We start from the raw sequence: 18,525 nt of genomic DNA, 5'->3' as shown, positions 1-18,525 counted from the left end.
TCCTCTGTGTCCTGGCCAATATTTATCCCTCAATCAACATAACAAAAACAGATTATTTGGTCATTATCACATTGCTGTTTGTGGGAGCTTGCTGTGCGTAATTTGGCTGCCATGTTTCCTACATTACAACAGTGACTACACTCCAAAAGTACTTCATTGGCTGTAAAGCGCTTTGAGGCGTCCGTTGGTCGTGAAAAGCGCTATATAAATCCAAGTCTTTCTTTTCATTCTTTTTTTAAAAAAAATTAAGAGTTTGCTTCAATAGCTATTTGTGGCAGATAATACAGACATTGGTTAAAATATGTAATTAAGTATTTTTTTCTAACTTCCCCTTTAATTCCATGTACTGTAATTAGCTTAAAATTATGTTCTCTCACTAGTGTCTTTCTGATCAATGGAAACAATCTGTATCACTATCTTATAACCCTTTTAAATGTTGAAGAACTTTATACGGTCATCCTTAACCATCACAGCTCTAGCTTCTCAACTCTCTCCTCATAACTGTAACCCCTCATGCCTGATAACATCCCAGTCAATGTATACTTTCATATCCCTCCTGGCTGACTAACGTGTCAGCTATGGCTCAGTGGTAGCACAGAGGTTGTACAAGTCCCACTCCAGAGACTTGAGCGCATAATCTCGCTGACACACCAGTGCAGTACTGAGAGAGTGCTGCACTGTTGAAGGAGCCAACTTTCGGATGAGATGTTATAAGAGGTCCCATGTGCCCTCTTAGGTGAACATAAAAGATCTCAACCAACATCACTAAAATAGATTATCTGGTCATTATCACATTGCTGTTCGTGGGTCTTGGCTGTGCGCAAATTGGCTGCCAAGTTTCGTACATTAGAACACTGACTACACTTCAAAAGGTACTTTGGCTGTAATGTGCTTTGGGACATCGTGAAAGGTGCTGTATAAATGCAAGTTCTTTCTTTATACTGTGGTGCCCAAAACTCAATACTCCAACTGTGGCCTAACTAAAGTTTAATATAACTTCCTTGCTTTTGTATTCCGTGCCTCTAGATATAAAAGCAAAGATTCTGTTTTCTTTTATAGTCTTGTATCTGCTTCCACTGCACCCTTTAATAACCTGCTCCATTTAAAATACTGTATTGTAAAGCTTTATCGTGCAATTTTCAGGAGAGCGGATTATCCCTGAAACCTTCTGATTAGAACCTACCAAACAAAGCAGACTTTTGTAATTGAAGAATAATTTGGAGTTTCATGCAGGAAACTAAAACTTAAAATCAAGGCAGTGAGAGATGGTCTTCACTCCTGTGACATTGCCTACCTGCGACTTCGGCTGGAGAGTTTAGGTGCTGCAGTGCTGGGCAAGACGTCGTTGCACCCTTCATCTCGCGTACAGGAGGTAGCATAAGTTCGAAGTTCACCAGCTCCTCGACACCACGTCCTTCTATAGTGTCTGCAGGAAACAGCAAGAATTGGTACAGGTGTCAGCATGGCTCAGTTGGTAGCCCTCTCTCCTCCGAGCCAGATGGTTGTGATTTGACCTCAATCTAGGCCGTCACTTCGGTGTAGTACTGAGGGAGTGTTCAATTATCAGAAGTGCTGTCCTTGGATGAGACGTTACCCATCTGCCTGTCCCAATGGTTTAGGTGGATATTAAAGATACTGGCGTTAACTTGAAGAGGACCAAACTCTCATGGTTGAGCCGGAATTTTGAGATCTCAGCATCCTATTTGACCCTGAGCGGAGCCTCTGACCTCATATCCTCTCCATCACCAAGACCACCTACTTCCACCTCTAACATTGTCCAGCACTGCCCCTGCCTCAGTCCATCTGCTGTTGAAACCCTCATTAATGCTTTTGTTACCACTAGACTCAACTATTCCAATGCTCTCCTGGCTAGCCTTGCATCTTTCATCTTGCATAAACTAGAGCTGATCCAAAACTGATGCCAGTATCCTAACCCGCACCAAATCCCACTCACCCATCATCCTGTTGCTTGCTGACCTACATTGGTACTCAGTCCACCAAGCCTCAATTTTAAAATTCTCATCCTTGTGTTCACATTTCTCAATAGCCTCACCCTTCCCCATCTTTGTCACCTCCTCCAGCTGTACAACCCTCCAATAACGCTGCGTTCCTCCAACTCTGGCCTCTTGTGCATCCCCCACTCCCTTCGTTCCACCATTGTCAGCCATGCCTTCAGCTGTCTAGGTCCTAAACTCTAGGAATCCCTCTCTAAAATTCTCCGCATCTCCAGCTCTCACCTTCTTTAAGGCTCTCCTTTAAACCTACCACTTTGACCAAGCTTTTATTCACCCGTCCTAATATTTCCTTCTTTGGCTTGGCGTCAGTTTTTGTTTGTGAAGTGCATTGGGACATTTTCCTACGTCAAAGACACTATATAAATGCAATTAGTTGTTGCTGTGCAAATAGCTGCCATATCTGCTTACATAATGGTCATTGCACTTTAAAGTAATACATAATATGCAAAGTGCTTTGAGATGGTTTCTCAGAGACATTATTAGGCGCTATATAAATATATAAGCCTTCCTTTTTCTATTGAACAGCATTAATGTGCAATTAGTGCAACAAAGGGGTTTAGACAACTCACTCCTGGTTGGACTCGCATCTTCCACCCTTCATAAGCCTAAGTTCATCCTAAACTCTGCTGCCCGTATCCTAACTTGAACCAAGTCTCGTTCACCCATCACTCCTGTGCTCGCTGACCTACATTGGCTCCCGGTTGAGCAACGCCTCGATTTTAAAATTCTCATTCTCGTTTTCAAATACCTCTATGGCCTCGCCCCTCCCTATCTCTGTAATCTCCTCCAGCTCTACAACCCTCCAAGATATCTGCGCTTCTCCAATTCTGGCCTCTTGCGCATCCCCAATTTTAATTGCTCCACCACTTGCGGCTATGCCTTCAGCTGCCGAGGACCTCCGCTCTGGAGTTCCCTCCCTAAACCTCTCCACCTCTCTTTCCTCCTTTAAGACTTTCCTTAAAATCTACCTCTTCGACCAAGCTATTGGTCAGTTGCCCTAATACCTCATTATGTGGCTCGGTGTCAAATTTTGTTCGATAACGCTCCTGCGTAGTGACTTGGGACAATTTGCTACGTTAAAGGTGCTATAAGAATGCAAATTGTTGTTGTTGTTGAAACATAGTATAAACAATACACAAGTCTAAAAGCATCTCCCCTCCTCCCATCTCATAAACACACCAAATACAACCTATAGGTCACAATACCCCACAGGAGAGCTGGGGGGGGGGGAGGGGGGGGTGGCAATGAAGGGGAAGAGCAGCAAGAGAACCACACCAGGGTTCACTCACCTGCATCTTAACAACCCATTCCCGATCCCTTGCCAGTCCTCAACTGAGGAATATAGGGGTATGAGGCATCGGGAGAGAAATGGTAGAAAACACTTCCTTTCTCTACTGCCCCCGTAACTGAAAAAATTGAGCCTATGACCCTAAAGTTTGAGACTTTAGGATCCTTACCAAGAAGGCTGAAGGGAGGCTCTGTGCTCATCTGTGCTGACTGCGGCATCATCTCCATTATTGTCCCTTCTCCGTAATGATTACCACCAAAAGACAGCAGCTCCACACCAAATGGCGTCTTGTGTATTTCTGTAAAATAAATGCACACAAGAGCTCAAGATTTATCACCATGTCCTATTTCTGAAAGCATTGCTGGTAAAACAGTAATTTCTTGTAATAACAACATTTTTTCAGCGAAATCTGTTTCCTGTTTTTTTCTCCCCTCCTTGCCTAAAGACCCTGCTGGGGTACAGTTCCACAGCACTGGTGCCCTAATCAAGCTTTGCTGGTAAACCTTCCAAAGTTAAATAGTCTACTGACTAACAAGCTCATATGAAAAATGGCGAGACACCAGAGGACACTTGGCGAATGTGTCATCCCCGAGTTAGAACGGTAACAAAAATACTGGGGAGAAACTATGAGAAGCTGCTATAGTGGAGTAAGAATTGGCTGCTTGCCCATAGGCAGTAAATTGTTATCGGTGGCTGTGGATCTGCTTGGAGACTGTAGGGCCTTTTCTCTTTACTATCTATATTAATGACTTAGATGAAGGGGTTTGGGCACGTTTGCGGATAATACAAACATTTGAGAGTGTGTCAGGACTGTGGAGGAGACTAAATAACTCAAGCAGGTCTCGATATGTTTGGGAAATGGGCCCCAAGTTTGCCAAATGGCATTTAACTTTGACAAGTACATCGTTATGCATGTGGGCAGGACCAACGCTACGCACACTTGCACCTTATAAGGAACACAACTGAAGCCTGTGGTGAAAGGGAAAAGACCCTAGTTCACAACGCTGAAGGTTCCCGACCAATGCAGAAAAACTATAGCTAAAGCAAACAGAGTACTAGGCTGCATTCACAGGACTATCTATTACAAAACTAAACATACGATTTTGTCCTTGGATAGATTTAATTTCTAGTTTTGACCCTCAATCAGCAGGTGATATTGAGGCTTTGGAAAAGGTTCAGGGGAGAGGCATAAGAATGATCCCCAGATTAAAATACCGTAGCTACCCAGATAGCCTAAGGAACTAGGTCTATATACTTTAGAGAAGCATAGCCTCGGGGACGATTTGATTGAGGTCTTTAAAAAAATGAAAGGACTAGATTGTGAGCACACTCATAAATTATTTCAATTTGATATGTTGGGGAGGACCAGGGATCATGTGTATAAATTACACAAGTGGAGAAATAGGTTCGAGGTTAGGCAGTTCATGGTCAATGTGATCTCCTGGACGAGTTTTGATCACCTAGATAGAGCAGAGAGGAATTTTTCAGATCTTTCCCCACCTTGGGTTTTTGATCTGTTTTATCGCTTTTCCCAGGAGACAATATGGCACCTAGTGGGTAGGGACTCTCTCGATCTAATACATAAGGCATCATAACTGCATGGGACAAGCTAGATGGACCAGCTGTTTTTTTCCTATCCAATGTTTTTGTATGTCTGTAAAAGGGGGTGGGGTTGTAAAGAAAAAAATTGACCTAAAGATGGAAAAATACACTTTTATCAGTTTTAATACATGCAGCCAAGTGACCCAACAGCTAGGTTTGATTAATTGTGTTGAATGGGGACAGGGGTGAGGTCACTGCGTCTCCACAGAAATGGTATAATGTACACCTCTGCCTCGCACAGACATGGTATAATGTACACCTCCACCCCGCACAGACATGGTATAATATACACCTCCACCCCGCACATACACGGTATAATGTACACCTCTGCCTCGCACAGACACGGTATAATGTACACCTCTGCCCCGCACAGACATGGTATAATGTACACCTCTGCCCCGCACAGACATGGTATAATGTACACCTCTGCCCTGCACAGACATGGTATAATGTACACCTCTGCCCCGCACAGACATGGTATAATATACACCTCCACCCCGCACATACACGGTATAATGTACACCTCTGCCCTGCACAGACATGGTATAATATACACCTCCACCCCGCACATACACGGTATAATGTACACCTCTGCCTCGCACAGACATGGTATAATATACACCTCTGCCCTGCACAGACATGGTATAATGTACACCTCTGCCCCGCACAGACATGGTATAATGTACACCTCTGCCCTGCACAGACACGGTATAATATACACCTCCACCCTGCACAGACACGGTATAGTGTACACCTCTGCCCTGCACAGACACGGTATAGTGTACACCTCCGCCCCGCACAGACACGGTATAATGTACACCTCTGCCCTGCACAGACACGGTATAATATACACCTCTGCCCTGCACAGACACGGTATAATGTACACCTCTGCCTCGCACAGACATGGTATAATATACACCTCCGCCCCGCAGACATGGTATAATATACACCTCTGCCCTGCACAGACACGGTATAATGTACACCTCTGCCCTGCACAGACACGGTATAATGTACACCTCTGCCCTGCACAGACACGGTATAATATACACCTCTGCCCTGCACAGACACGGTATAATGTACACCTCTGCCCTGCACAGACACGGTATAATATACACCTCTGCCCTGCACAGACACGGTATAATATACACCTCTGCCCTGCACAGACACGGTATAATATACACCTCTGCCCTGCACAGACACGGTATAATGTACACCTCTGCCCTGCACATACACGGTATAATATACACCTCCACCCCGCACAGACACGGTATAATATACACCTCCACCCTGCACAGACATGGTATAATATACACCTCTGCCCCGCACAGACACGGTATAGTGTACACCTCTGCCCTGCACAGACATGGTATAATATACACCTCCACCCTGCACAGACACGGTATAATATACACCTCTGCCCCGCACAGACACGGTATAATATACACCTCCACCCTGCACAGACACGGTATAATATACACCTCCACCCTGCACAGACATGGTATAATATACACCTCCACCCTGCACAGACACGGTATAATGTACACCTCCACCCTGCACAGACACGGTATAATATACACCTCCACCCTGCACAGACACGGTATAATGTACACCTCCACCCTGCACAGACACGGTATAATATACACCTCTGCCCTGCACAGACACGGTATAATATACACCTCTGCCCCGCAGACACGGTATAATATACACCTCCACCCTGCACAGACACGGTATAATATACACCTCCACCCTGCACAGACACGGTATAATATACACCTCCACCCTGCACAGACACGGTATAATGTACACCTCCACCCTGCACAGACACGGTATAATATACACCTCTGCCCTGCACAGACACGGTATAATATACACCTCTGCCCCGCAGACACGGTATAATATACACCTCCACCCCGCACATACACGGTATAATGTACACCTCTGCCCTGCACAGACACGGTATAATATACACCTCTGCCCCGCAGACACGGTATAATATACACCTCCACCCCGCACATACACGGTATAATGTACACCTCTGCCCTGCACAGACACGGTATAATATACACCTCCACCCTGCACAGACATGGTATAATATACACCTCTGCCCTGCACAGACACGGTATAATATACACCTCCACCCCGCACATACACGGTATAATGTACACCTCTGCCCCGCACAGACACGGTATAATGTACACCTCCGCCCCGCACAGACACGGTATAATGTACACCTCCGCCCCGCACAGACATGGTATAATGTACACCTCTGCCCTGCACAGACACGGTATAATATACACCTCCACCCTGCACAGACACGGTATAGTGTACACCTCTGCCCTGCACAGACACGGTATAGTGTACACCTCCGCCCCGCACAGACACGGTATAATGTACACCTCTGCCCTGCACAGACACGGTATAATATACACCTCTGCCCTGCACAGACACGGTATAGTGTACACCTCTGCCCTGCACAGACACGGTATAATATACACCTCCACCCTGCACAGACACGGTATAATATACACCTCTGCCCTGCACAGACACGGTATAATATACACCTCTGCCCCGCAGACACGGTATAATATACACCTCCACCCCGCACATACACGGTATAATGTACACCTCTGCCCTGCACAGACACGGTATAATATACACCTCTGCCCCGCAGACACGGTATAATATACACCTCCACCCCGCACATACACGGTATAATGTACACCTCTGCCCTGCACAGACACGGTATAATATACACCTCCACCCTGCACAGACATGGTATAATATACACCTCTGCCCTGCACAGACACGGTATAATATACACCTCCACCCTGCACAGACACGGTATAATATACACCTCTGCCCTGCACAGACACGGTATAATGTACACCTCTGCCCTGCACAGACACGGTATAATATAGACCTCCACCCTGCACAGACACGGTATAATATACACCTCTGCCCTGCACAGACACGGTATAATATACACCTCCACCCTGCACAGACATGGTATAATATACACCTCTGCCCTGCACAGACACGGTATAATGTACACCTCTGCCCTGCACAGACACGGTATAATATAGACCTCCACCCTGCACAGACACGGTATAATATACACCTCTGCCCTGCACAGACACGGTATAATATACACCTCCACCCTGCACAGACACGGTATAATATACACCTCTGCCCTGCACAGACACGGTATAATATACACCTCCACCCTGCACAGACACGGTATAATATACACCTCTGCCCTGCACAGACACGGTATAATATACACCTCCACCCTGCACAGACACGGTATAATATACACCTCTGCCCTGCACAGACACGGTATAATATACACCTCTGCCCCGCAGACACGGTATAATATACACCTCCACCCCGCACATACACGGTATAGTGTACACCTCTGCCCCGCACAGACACGGTATAATATACACCTCTGCCCCGCAGACATGGTATAATATACACCTCTGCCCTGCACAGACACGGTATAATGTACACCTCCGCCCCGCACAGACACGGTATAATATACACCTCTGCCCCGCACAGACACGGTATAATATACACCTCTGCCCCGCACAGACACGGTATAATATACACCTCTGCCCTGCACAGACACGGTATAATATACACCTCTGCCCCGCACAGACACGGTATAATATACACCTCTGCCCCGCACAGACACGGTATAATATACACCTCTGCCCCGCAGACATGGTATAATATACACCTCTGCCCCGCACAGACATGGTATAATATACACCTCTGCCCCGCACAGACATGGTATAATATACACCTCTGCCCTGCACAGACACGGTATAATATAGACCTCTGCCCCGCACAGACACGGTATAATATACACCTCCGCCCTGCAGACATGGTATAATATACACCTCTGCCCTGCACATACATGGTATAGATGAGAAGCTTCCATACACAGTGGCCAAGTTACATTAGTTGGTGGCAATCATATCCATTCCCCAAAAATAAATCCACAACCTCAGTCTTGTTACCTGATAGCTGGTGCCTTATTCCAATATGACCGTGCTATGATCTAACATAGGCTGCATTACCATGAGGTTTGCGCCTCCCAACTCTTGACTGCAACAGGAGTTACATCATAATGCTTCCTAGAGAAGGCACTGTGCAAGTAGCAGGTCAGTCAGCCAGAGAAAGGTAGGTTAATGGAGGGACTGGCCATAATGTTAATTTGGAATTCCAGATGCTAGCTGACGTGCCTGTGCTTTGCACTCCCAGCAGTTGCTTTCATCTCGATTCTGCAAGAAACATCCTTTGGGTATGAATGTTCACTGGTTTTGTACGAACATAAATTTCATGCACTTCAAACTTTTAGCTATTCAGTATTCGGTTTACATTCACACACGGGTTCAGTGTCTTGTGGGTAACAAAGCCATATCTCACGATCCTGCAAGACAACTGCATACCACAGGATGACATCTAGACTACCTGCCTCGCTGGCCGTTATACCTGACGGGGATACACAGGCCGTGTCCCACAACACACTCGAATTGCACTTTCGTTTTTAATCCCTTGGATAGTGTTTTACTTGTTACATTTGTTCTATTAGCGGGATCTTAATTTTATTTTTCATTTACAAAGATATATGCGGGTGTAAGGCCCTTAGATGAGAAAAATAGATTGCAGGCAGATCTAGATGTGATGGGGGAATGGGCCTGCATGGGTATATGGATAAATTTGGCATGATCCCAGGGAGCCCAATGCTGTTGGAGCTGGGTCAAATCTTGGAAATTCCCTACCTAGTACCATCATGGAAGCAAAGTCACCAGAAGGGCTGCAGTGGTTAAAGGAGAAAGCCCTTCTTAGGGCAACTATGGATGGGCAATAAATGCAGTTTTGCCAGCATCACCTGCATCCCAAGAACAAATAAAACCAGAAGCTGATATGGCAGAATACCTACGTCTTCGCTATCTATGAGTGTTGATCACAGAAAAATGTGCCACTGTTAGAAATGTAAGGTGATTTTATGTTATTTCAGTGGAGTCATTTGGGAATGCATATTGGGAAGGGAACACATGTCACTAGAACGGTTAAGCAGAGTTGCAATGGCGATTCCTCAAAGATTAAGAATCTGAAAAATCATTATTTACTAATGGGTATTGTAGATGGTTATGCTTATATATATGGTTTGAGAATAAGGGAGCACTGAAGGCTCAGCCAGCAGTAAGAAAGGGCACAACTGCCCAGAAGCAGGGTGGAGCAAGGCTGCTGAGAGAATGATAAACAATGACAAGGAACAGGCTCGAGGGGCTGAATGTTCTACTCTTGTTCTGGTGTTCCAATTCAACTACAGACCAATTCCATTCAATATACCAGCCCGCCACCTTCTGCATCACTGAATTGATGTTTCCTCAACCCTGAAGCAATGCATTACACACTCCAGTTCAACTTGCAGCCAAAAATAAATATGTCCCATATTAATTTTGATTTCCTATTAATTAACCACATCCTTACTGTACTCTACAAAAGTGTTTAACACACTTCCAGGTCTCAAAAGTACTGCAAACTCTAACTCTTCCCACACCCTCCCAAAAAGTACTGACATTTGCAGGGTTGCAAATGGGTGCCTGTGATAATCTGGTACCTCAACATGAGCAGAGTTTCAGCACACTCTTCAACTGCAGTACTGGGAAAGGAGAGTGGGGTTTCACAGCTAAACCAGTTCCTTTCCTCACCCAACCCCAAACATGCCTCAACTTGACAGCTGCACAAATCAAGTATGTGGCTGGGACCTTCTGTCTGTATGGTACAGGTACAGTATTACACTGGGTTGAGCTTTACCCACTAAGCCAACTGGGAAACTGGAATGGAGCAACAGCAGAGCCAGCAAGATTTTGCCTCGATCATTTGGCAGTTCAGCAAGCAAGATTTCTAGTGGCTTTAGCTACTTAAAAAAAAATACATGAAAAATGCTTATGAGTGAGCTTTTATAAAACATACATGACTATACATAGAAGATATATTTTTTAATAATAACTAAGATTAAGATAAAGTGGTTTTCATTTGCTGGGCTACAGGCGAGGACTGGAGCCAGCTACCCACTAGTTGCAGGCAGATGCTTACAAATGACATCCTTTGTGACCATGATATGGCGCACCATCACTCCTCGCCCTCTCTGCAGCCATTGACATAGTCAACCATACCATCCTCCCCCAAAGACTTTCCTCCATTGTCCAGCTTAGTGGATTCTTGTCCAATACTCTTAACTCATCACCTCAAACTGCCCACACAGAGACCTACAACCATCAGTGCTCCAGTTTCTTGTTCTACAACTCGAAATGCTCTCTCCAGACACCCAAGTTTGGAGGGGTAAAATCTACAATTGTGACACTGGGCATTTTTCACAGCTCAAGTGGACATGATATGAAATCTCAGCATCAACATTAATCTTGGTTATTAATTCTGAAGAGAGCTCGGTTAAACAGTCACAACAACACTGTTTAATGAACTGAATGACCAGATCCGATCAATATATTTTCTAACTGGCTGGTTTTATTAAGGACAAGCTATTATCTACTATTCAGCAGCTCTGCTCATCTATAAAAGCAATATTGGCAGAGCACAAACAGGCTTTTCCTGCAGATTCTCAGTGTTTCCTTTTTTTCCTCATGCACTTCGAGCGTGAAACCACATGAACACAATTAAGTGGACACGTTAAGCTCCCTCCAATGGCTCAGTGGGTAAATACGTGTGTTACCAAACTACTTACTTGATCTAAGAGTTGAGGGAAATCAGTTTGTTTTAATTTTACTGAAAGGAAATTTCTCAACTGCCGGGCTAAATGGTTACACATGTACATAAATTCTGAAGGTTAAATTTGAGAGACAGACTCGCACAAAGATAATTGCTGCCAATTTAATGCTTCAGATTTGACAGGGTCTGTATCTGTTGTATGTTTGTACTCCCGCTCCAAAAGGTGCAAGCTCACAGATTTAGTAGATATCCAACTATTGAGACACAAAAGTCAAAATGTAGACAGCCAGAGGTTATAAGTCCATGCTTGTACCTTTTGGATCTGGGTTTGAATCTAGCCGATTTCCTTCCAATTCAGAGGGGATTCTTCTTCCCCCTCCCAATTCAGAGGGATTCTTCTTCCCCCTCCCAATTCAGAGGGATTCTTCTTCCCCCTCCCAATTCAGAGGGATTCTTCTTCCCCCTCCCAATTCAGAGGGATTCTTCTTCCCCCTCCCAATTCAGAGGGATTCTTCTTCCCCCCTCCCAATTCAGAGGGATTCTTCTTCCCCCCTCCCAATTCAGAGGGATTCTTCTTCCCCCTCCCAATTCAGAGGGATTCTTCTTCCCCCTCCCAATTCAGAGGGATTCTTCTTCCCCCTCCCAATTCAGAGGGATTCTTCTTCCCCCTCCCAATTCAGAGGGATTCTTCTTCCCCCCTCCCAATTCAGAGGGATTCTTCTTCCCCCTCCCAATTCAGAGGGGATTCTTCTTCCCCCTCCCAATTCAGAGGGATTCTTCTTCCCCCCTCCCAATTCAGAGGGATTCTTCTTCCCCCTCCCAATTCAGAGGGATTCTTCTTCCCCCCTCCCAATTCAGAGGGATTCTTCTTCCCCCTCCCAATTCAGAGGGGATTCTTCTTCCCCCTCCCAATTCAGAGGGATTCTTCTTCCCCCTCCCAATTCAGAGGGATTCTTCTTCCCCCTCCCAATTCAGAGGGATTCTTCTTCCCCCTCCCAATTCAGAGGGATTCTTCTTCCCCCTCCCAATTCAGAGGGATTCTTCTTCCCCCTCCCAATTCAGAGGGATTCTTCTTCCCCCTCCCAATTCAGAGGGATTCTTCTTCCCCCTCCCAATTCAGAGGGATTCTTCTTCCCCCTCCCAATTCAGAGGGATTCTTCTTCCCCCTCCCAATTCAGAGGGATTCTTCTTCCCCCTCCCAATTCAGAGGGATTCTTCTTCCCCCTCCCAATTCAGAGGGATTCTTCTTCCCCCTCCAAATTCAGAGGGATTCTTCTTCCCCCTCCAAATTCAGAGGGATTCTTCTTCCCCCTCCAAATTCAGAGGGATTCTTCTTCCCCCTCCCAATTCAGAGGGATTCTTCTTCCCCCCTCCCAACCTGGTGAGACCACACCTGGAGTATTGTGTACAGTTTTGGTCTCCTTACCTAAGGAAGGATATACTTGACATAGGGGGAGTGCAACAAAGGTTCACCAGACTGGTTCCTGAGATGGGGGGATTGTCCTATGAGGAGAGATTGAGTAGACTAGGCCTATATTCTGTAGAGTTTAGAAGAATGAGAGGTGATCTCATTGAAACATACAAAATTCTTATAGGGCTCGACAGGGTAGATGCAGGGAGGATGTTTCCCCTGGCTGGGGGGTCTAGAACCAGGGGTCACAGTCTCAGAATAAGGGGTCGGCCATTTAGGACTGAGATGAGGAAAAATGTCTTCACTCAAGAGGGTGATGAATCTTTGGAATTCTCTACCCCAAAGGGCTGTGGAGGCTCAGTCGTTGAGTTGATAGATTATTGAATATTAAGGGAATCGAGGGATATGGGGATAGTGCAGGAAAGTGGAGATGAGGTAGAAGATCAACCATGATCTTACTGAATGGCGGAGCAGGTTCAAAGGGCCAAATGGCCTACTCCTGCTCCTATTTCTTATGTTCTTAATTCAGAGGGATTCTTCTTCCCCCCCCCTCCCAGTTAATTGAGCCACTCCTTTTCCCTCTTTCAATTCAGAGGCATTCATCCCACTTCTACGGTTCAGAGACTACTTCTTTTCCCCTCCCCAGTTCACAGAAACACACTTCTTCCCCGCTCCCCCTCCCACCCCAAATCACCCCCCCGGGGGCAGAAAGGCAGAGACTCAGTTACCTCAGGCCAGATGGTCTGCCAGTATTAGATGCCAAGTTATTGCCCTGAAAGGTACTGATACATCTGAGAAGGGTGGGCTGGGACAGGACTAAACGCCAGAAGGTAGCCCAGGATTGAAGGCTTCCCAAACCAAAGTAAATACATGCGCATCTCAACAATGCAGACAATCTTGAGCAGAAAGCCTAACTTGTCTCTGGCAACCACACAATCCAGAACAATCACGTGTGCAATCATAGGTGAGTTTTACCAGCCCCCTGGACCAATCTGATATCTGCAAACTAGATGGAGACAATTGCCATCCACCCTGATTTATATACTTATGACATTGGTCCTCTAATGCACCAGACCTATATTACACATCCTTCACTTGTGGCCTTCAGAAGACCTGCTGCACTACACGTTTCTGGGTCTCCATTCACAGCCCTGCCCAGCTGTATTGTAATTCAGCATTGTTCCTTCCCTGTATAACTTTAATAGAAAAAGACTTGCATTTATATAGCGCCTTTCATGACCTCAAGAACGTTCCAAAGCGCTTTACAGCCAACGAAGAACCATCTGCCCTACAAGATCCACCTCTCCCCTCCTCCCTGTGGGGGAATTACAGGTATAACGTGATCCTCCATTGCACGCTGGTGCAGCAAGTGGGCCTCAAGAAAGGCTTTCAGCAGAAAGTTGGCAAGTAATCCATCCAGATGTATCGTATCAACAGAATAACCTACACACATCCACCACGTTCTATATATTATCAAGATCACTACAGTCTATACACACATCCTCGGGACAGCTCTTCATACTACGTTAGTTCAGCTGTTGTATAAACTGCAGAGCCACTTTGAGTGTCTCCCCACAGCTCAATTTGAGAACACTTTTTGGTTCTTTCAGACAGAGTTCTTCCAAAAGTAAAAAAGTTACAGCTGGACGCATTGGTTAGGGTGGTAGAGGCAGAGACCCTCAACACATTTAAAAAGTACTTGGATATGCACTTGAAGTGCCATAACTTACAAGGCTATGGACCAAGTGCTGGAAAGTGGAACTGGGGGGGATAGCACTTTGTTGGCCGGCGCGGACAAGATGGACTGAATGGCCTCCTTCTGTGCTGCAAATTTCTATGATTCTATGAAGATAAGATAGTCACCAAGAAATCATATAGGGAATTCAGGAGAAACTTCTTTACCCAAAGAGTGGTGAGAACGTGGAACTCGCTACCACAGGGAGTGGTTGAAGCAAATAGTATTGATGCATTTAAGGGGAGGCTAGACAAGCATTTAAGGGAGCAGGGAATAGAGGGTTATGCTGATAGAGTTAGAGGAGGAAAGATGGGAGCCTCGCGAGTGCAGCATAAACACTGGCATGGACTGGTTGGGCCGAATGGCCTGCTTCTGTGCCATAGATCCTTTGTAATCCAAGTAAACTGCCGATTTACTTTTGGAAATTAAAAAAAAAAAAATCTATGACCTGCAATGTATTAAACGTGTTGAATATTTTATTCTCAATCAAGGAAATATCAAGTACTTTAGCAGACTTAAAAAAGAACATACGAAAATGATGGACATGAAAAGACCAACTGGTTCCATCTAGCCTGTCCCATATAGTCATGATGCTTGCACACCCTACCCACCCGGAGCCATGTAAAATCATCTGTCCATTGTCCAAATACACAGTAATGATAAAAGTGGATTTCTTTACAGACAGATCAAGTGTCTGCAGACAGCATCACGAGCTCAGCACCAGCTGGCTGAGACATTCAAAATGGATTTAAATGTTTTAATTGATGCATCATTAAAATCATTTACCAGAAATGCTGGTGCACAGATCAAGTCTACAACCCACACCCAAGTAAACTTACAACTCTGTCCACAATTACACCAGAGGGGTTTGCTTTTTCACCCTCTTTTACCCCCCCCCCCCCCCACCGTCAATGTCTGTCTCTCGTGTATTTCTTTCTCCCATGTCTGTGTCTCTCTCATCCCTCCAAAAAACTGTGGCTGTTACAAGCTTCAGTGAGTGCCTGTGGCAGGAGCACTACAATTTGTCCCTGTTCCCCTAGATTAGGGAGGGAACAAAAAATCTGTCAGGGTTCCTGCTCCAAACCATCATCAGCGATTCCTACTGGAAAGTGCGTGTTTGTGAATGTCCGGTCAATGTTTGGGCCAGGGCTCAGCAAGAAAGGAAGTCAGGAAATTGGGAAGAAATAAAACTAGGAAAGAACACAAGTTAAACCAGGAAGCAGTGGTTGTGTGATGCTAAGTTTAGGTTTTAAAAATCTGTCAACTATATTAGGAAGGGAAAACTGAGAAAGGTAGAGAGTTTGGGGTTTTCAACTAAGAAAGAGTAAGTTAAAGTAGAAAAGCATGCAATTCAGCATAGTAAGGACATAGATGTCACCCGTGGCTCAGTGGTAGCACCCTCGCCTGAGTCACAAGGTCGTGGGTTCACGTCCCAGGCGAGTACAAAATCTAGGCCGACACTCCCAGTGCTGCACTGTCAGAGGTGCCATCTTTCAGATGAAACGTTAAACCGTTTATCCTCTCAGGTGGATGTAAAATATCTCATGGCACTATTGCAAGAAGATAATGGGGAGTTCTCCTGTGTGCCCTGGCCAACATTTATCCTGTAACCAATGCTACTAAAAAAAACTGGTCATTATCACATTGCTGTTTGTGGAACCTTGCAGTGCGCAAATTAGCTGCCACATTTCCTACATTACAACTGACATTACATTTCAACAGTCATTGGCTGTAAAGTGCTTTGAGATGTTGGGAGGTTGTGAAAGGTGCTATATAAATGCAAGTCTTTGTTTCCTTCTTTCTTAGAGGGGAAGAAGTGTAGTACAGTACAGTGTATTCACAGTTCAGCAGGAACAAGGGTAAAGTTTAGAACTCTCCAATACAATATCAATAAGAGCACGAGTGATTAGAAGAGTCTACCTGAATTGATCTTTGACTTTATAGAGACTTAGAACATTTTTGCACAGAACACCACCCTTCTCTAAGTGAAGGGGGGGTGGAAAGACTAGTCAGCCCCAGAGAAATTTTAAAGTTATGCCAATTCCACTATCCTAGACATCACTTAAAAGCTTCTCTGATCTAACCAGCTAGCAACCTAAAATCCAGCAGCTTAAAGGAAGGGAAGAATACAGCAAGTACTCAGGCTAACTGGCAGGCTGATCATGAAAACTGCAGTGCATTGCCAACAGGACGTCTGGATCTAAACCAGTTATAGCTATAATGCTTAGTGCATTCTCACCCCCGATATCTATTTCAGTAAAAGCCTGCGTTCCACGTCTCCCTGCTGGAGGTAGAGATCCACTCTCTCACAGCGGGAACTGCAGTCCCACCATCACTTTCCTTCCTTATGGAGACAAGTGACATAACTTTTGCCTTTGTGAGAAGCAGACACTGGCAGCAAGTCAGCATATCCACTGTGCAGGACAAAATAATCTAACAAATGGATTTGAGGAGGTTACAAGACCAAACACAAAATCAAGAGGGTTTTTGGGAGGACAAGGGAAGAAGAAAGCAGCGTCCAGCCGGAGACAATGACACACCAATTATAGTCACGCTACTTTGTAGAGAAACTCATATTTAATTATGCACCCGCTCACCAAACCGCATAGTTTAAAGCCTCTGCCCGCCCCCCCTCTCCAGGATGATACCAGGGATGAGGGACTTCAGTTATGTGGAGAGATTGGAGAAGCTGGAATTGTTCTCCTTAGAGCAGAGAAGGTGAAGGAGACCCCTAATAGAGGTATTCAAAATTATGAGGGGTTTTGATAGAGCAAGCAGGGAGAAACCGTTTCCTCTGGCAAGCGTGTCGGTAACCAAAGGTCATGGAGTTAAAATAATTGGCAAAAGAACTAGAGGGGAATTTTTTTCACAGAGGGGTCTTAGGATGTGGAACGCACTACCTGGGTGGAATCATACTCCATAGGAACTTTCAAAAGGCACTTGGACATGTACTTGAAGATGCCTAATTTGCAGGGTTATGAAGAAAAAGCTCGGTTATGGAACTAAATTGGACAGCTCTGTTAAAGAGCCGGCACGGGCACAGTGAGCCGAATGACTTCCCTCTGTGCTGTAAGATTCTATGATTCTACCTTTGGACAGGGCTTGGTTGGGTGGTCTCTGATGATAAAGCCCCACCAGCAGTAAAGATAGATGCCCTGAGTCATGTCTGCCCCCTTGGGTCAGTATTATGAGATAAGCTGTGAAACGGAAACCCAATGCCCTCCCACCACCATATAAATGCATCATTGACATTGTTGGTCTGTGCACATCTTCCCTGCTGTAAGATTCCAGACAGAACAAAAGTCACGCTGCACCAACTGTGCTTGCATGAGAGACAGTAAGAGCCAAGACAATTATAGGACGACTTTCACTGGTAGCAGCTTCATTAAAAAAAAGAATGCCCCTTTTTATGTTAAGAGTTCATCCTACATAAGACGTAGGAGCAGGAGTAGGTCATGTGGCCCCTTGAGCCTGCTCTGCCATTCAATAAGATCATGGCTGATCTGATCTTGGCCTCAGCTCCAATTCCCTGCCCGCTCCCCATAACCCTTGACCCCCTTACCCATCAAAAATCTGTCTATCTCCACCTTAAATATATTCAATGACCCAGCCTCCACAGCTCTCTGGGGAAGAGAATTCCAAAGATTCACAACCCTCAGAAGAAATTCCTCCTCATTTCCAATTTAAAAGGGTGCCCCCTTATTCTGAAACTATGCCCCCTAGTTCTAGATTC

At 45.3% G+C, this 18,525-nt stretch overlaps 1 protein-coding gene across 5 annotated transcripts in view; it reads right to left on the bottom strand.

The window, feature by feature from the left end:
* LOC147114710 (uncharacterized) overlaps window positions 1–3,622 on the bottom strand; it is a 162,617-nt gene extending 158,995 nt beyond the window's left edge. For all 5 annotated transcript variants that reach the window (XM_085992572.1, XM_085992573.1, XM_085992575.1 and 2 more), the window contains exons 1-2: window positions 3,473–3,622; window positions 1,295–1,426 (exon numbers count right to left, since the gene is read on the bottom strand). In XM_085992572.1, the coding sequence (XP_085848698.1) occupies window positions 1,295–1,426; window positions 3,473–3,530 (190 nt within the window). In that variant the 5' untranslated portion in view covers window positions 3,531–3,622. The remainder of the gene's footprint in view (window positions 1–1,294; window positions 1,427–3,472) is intronic.
* Window positions 3,623–18,525: the final 14,903 nt, after the last annotated feature.

Source organism: Somniosus microcephalus, chromosome 7 (assembly GCF_052327205.1).
Source record: "Somniosus microcephalus isolate GS21.2 chromosome 7, FLI_Smic_1.0, whole genome shotgun sequence".
NCBI lineage: Eukaryota > Metazoa > Chordata > Chondrichthyes > Squaliformes > Somniosidae > Somniosus > Somniosus microcephalus.
The sequence above is the reverse complement of the archived record's forward strand: the minus strand, read 5'-3'. Positions and strand labels throughout refer to the sequence as shown.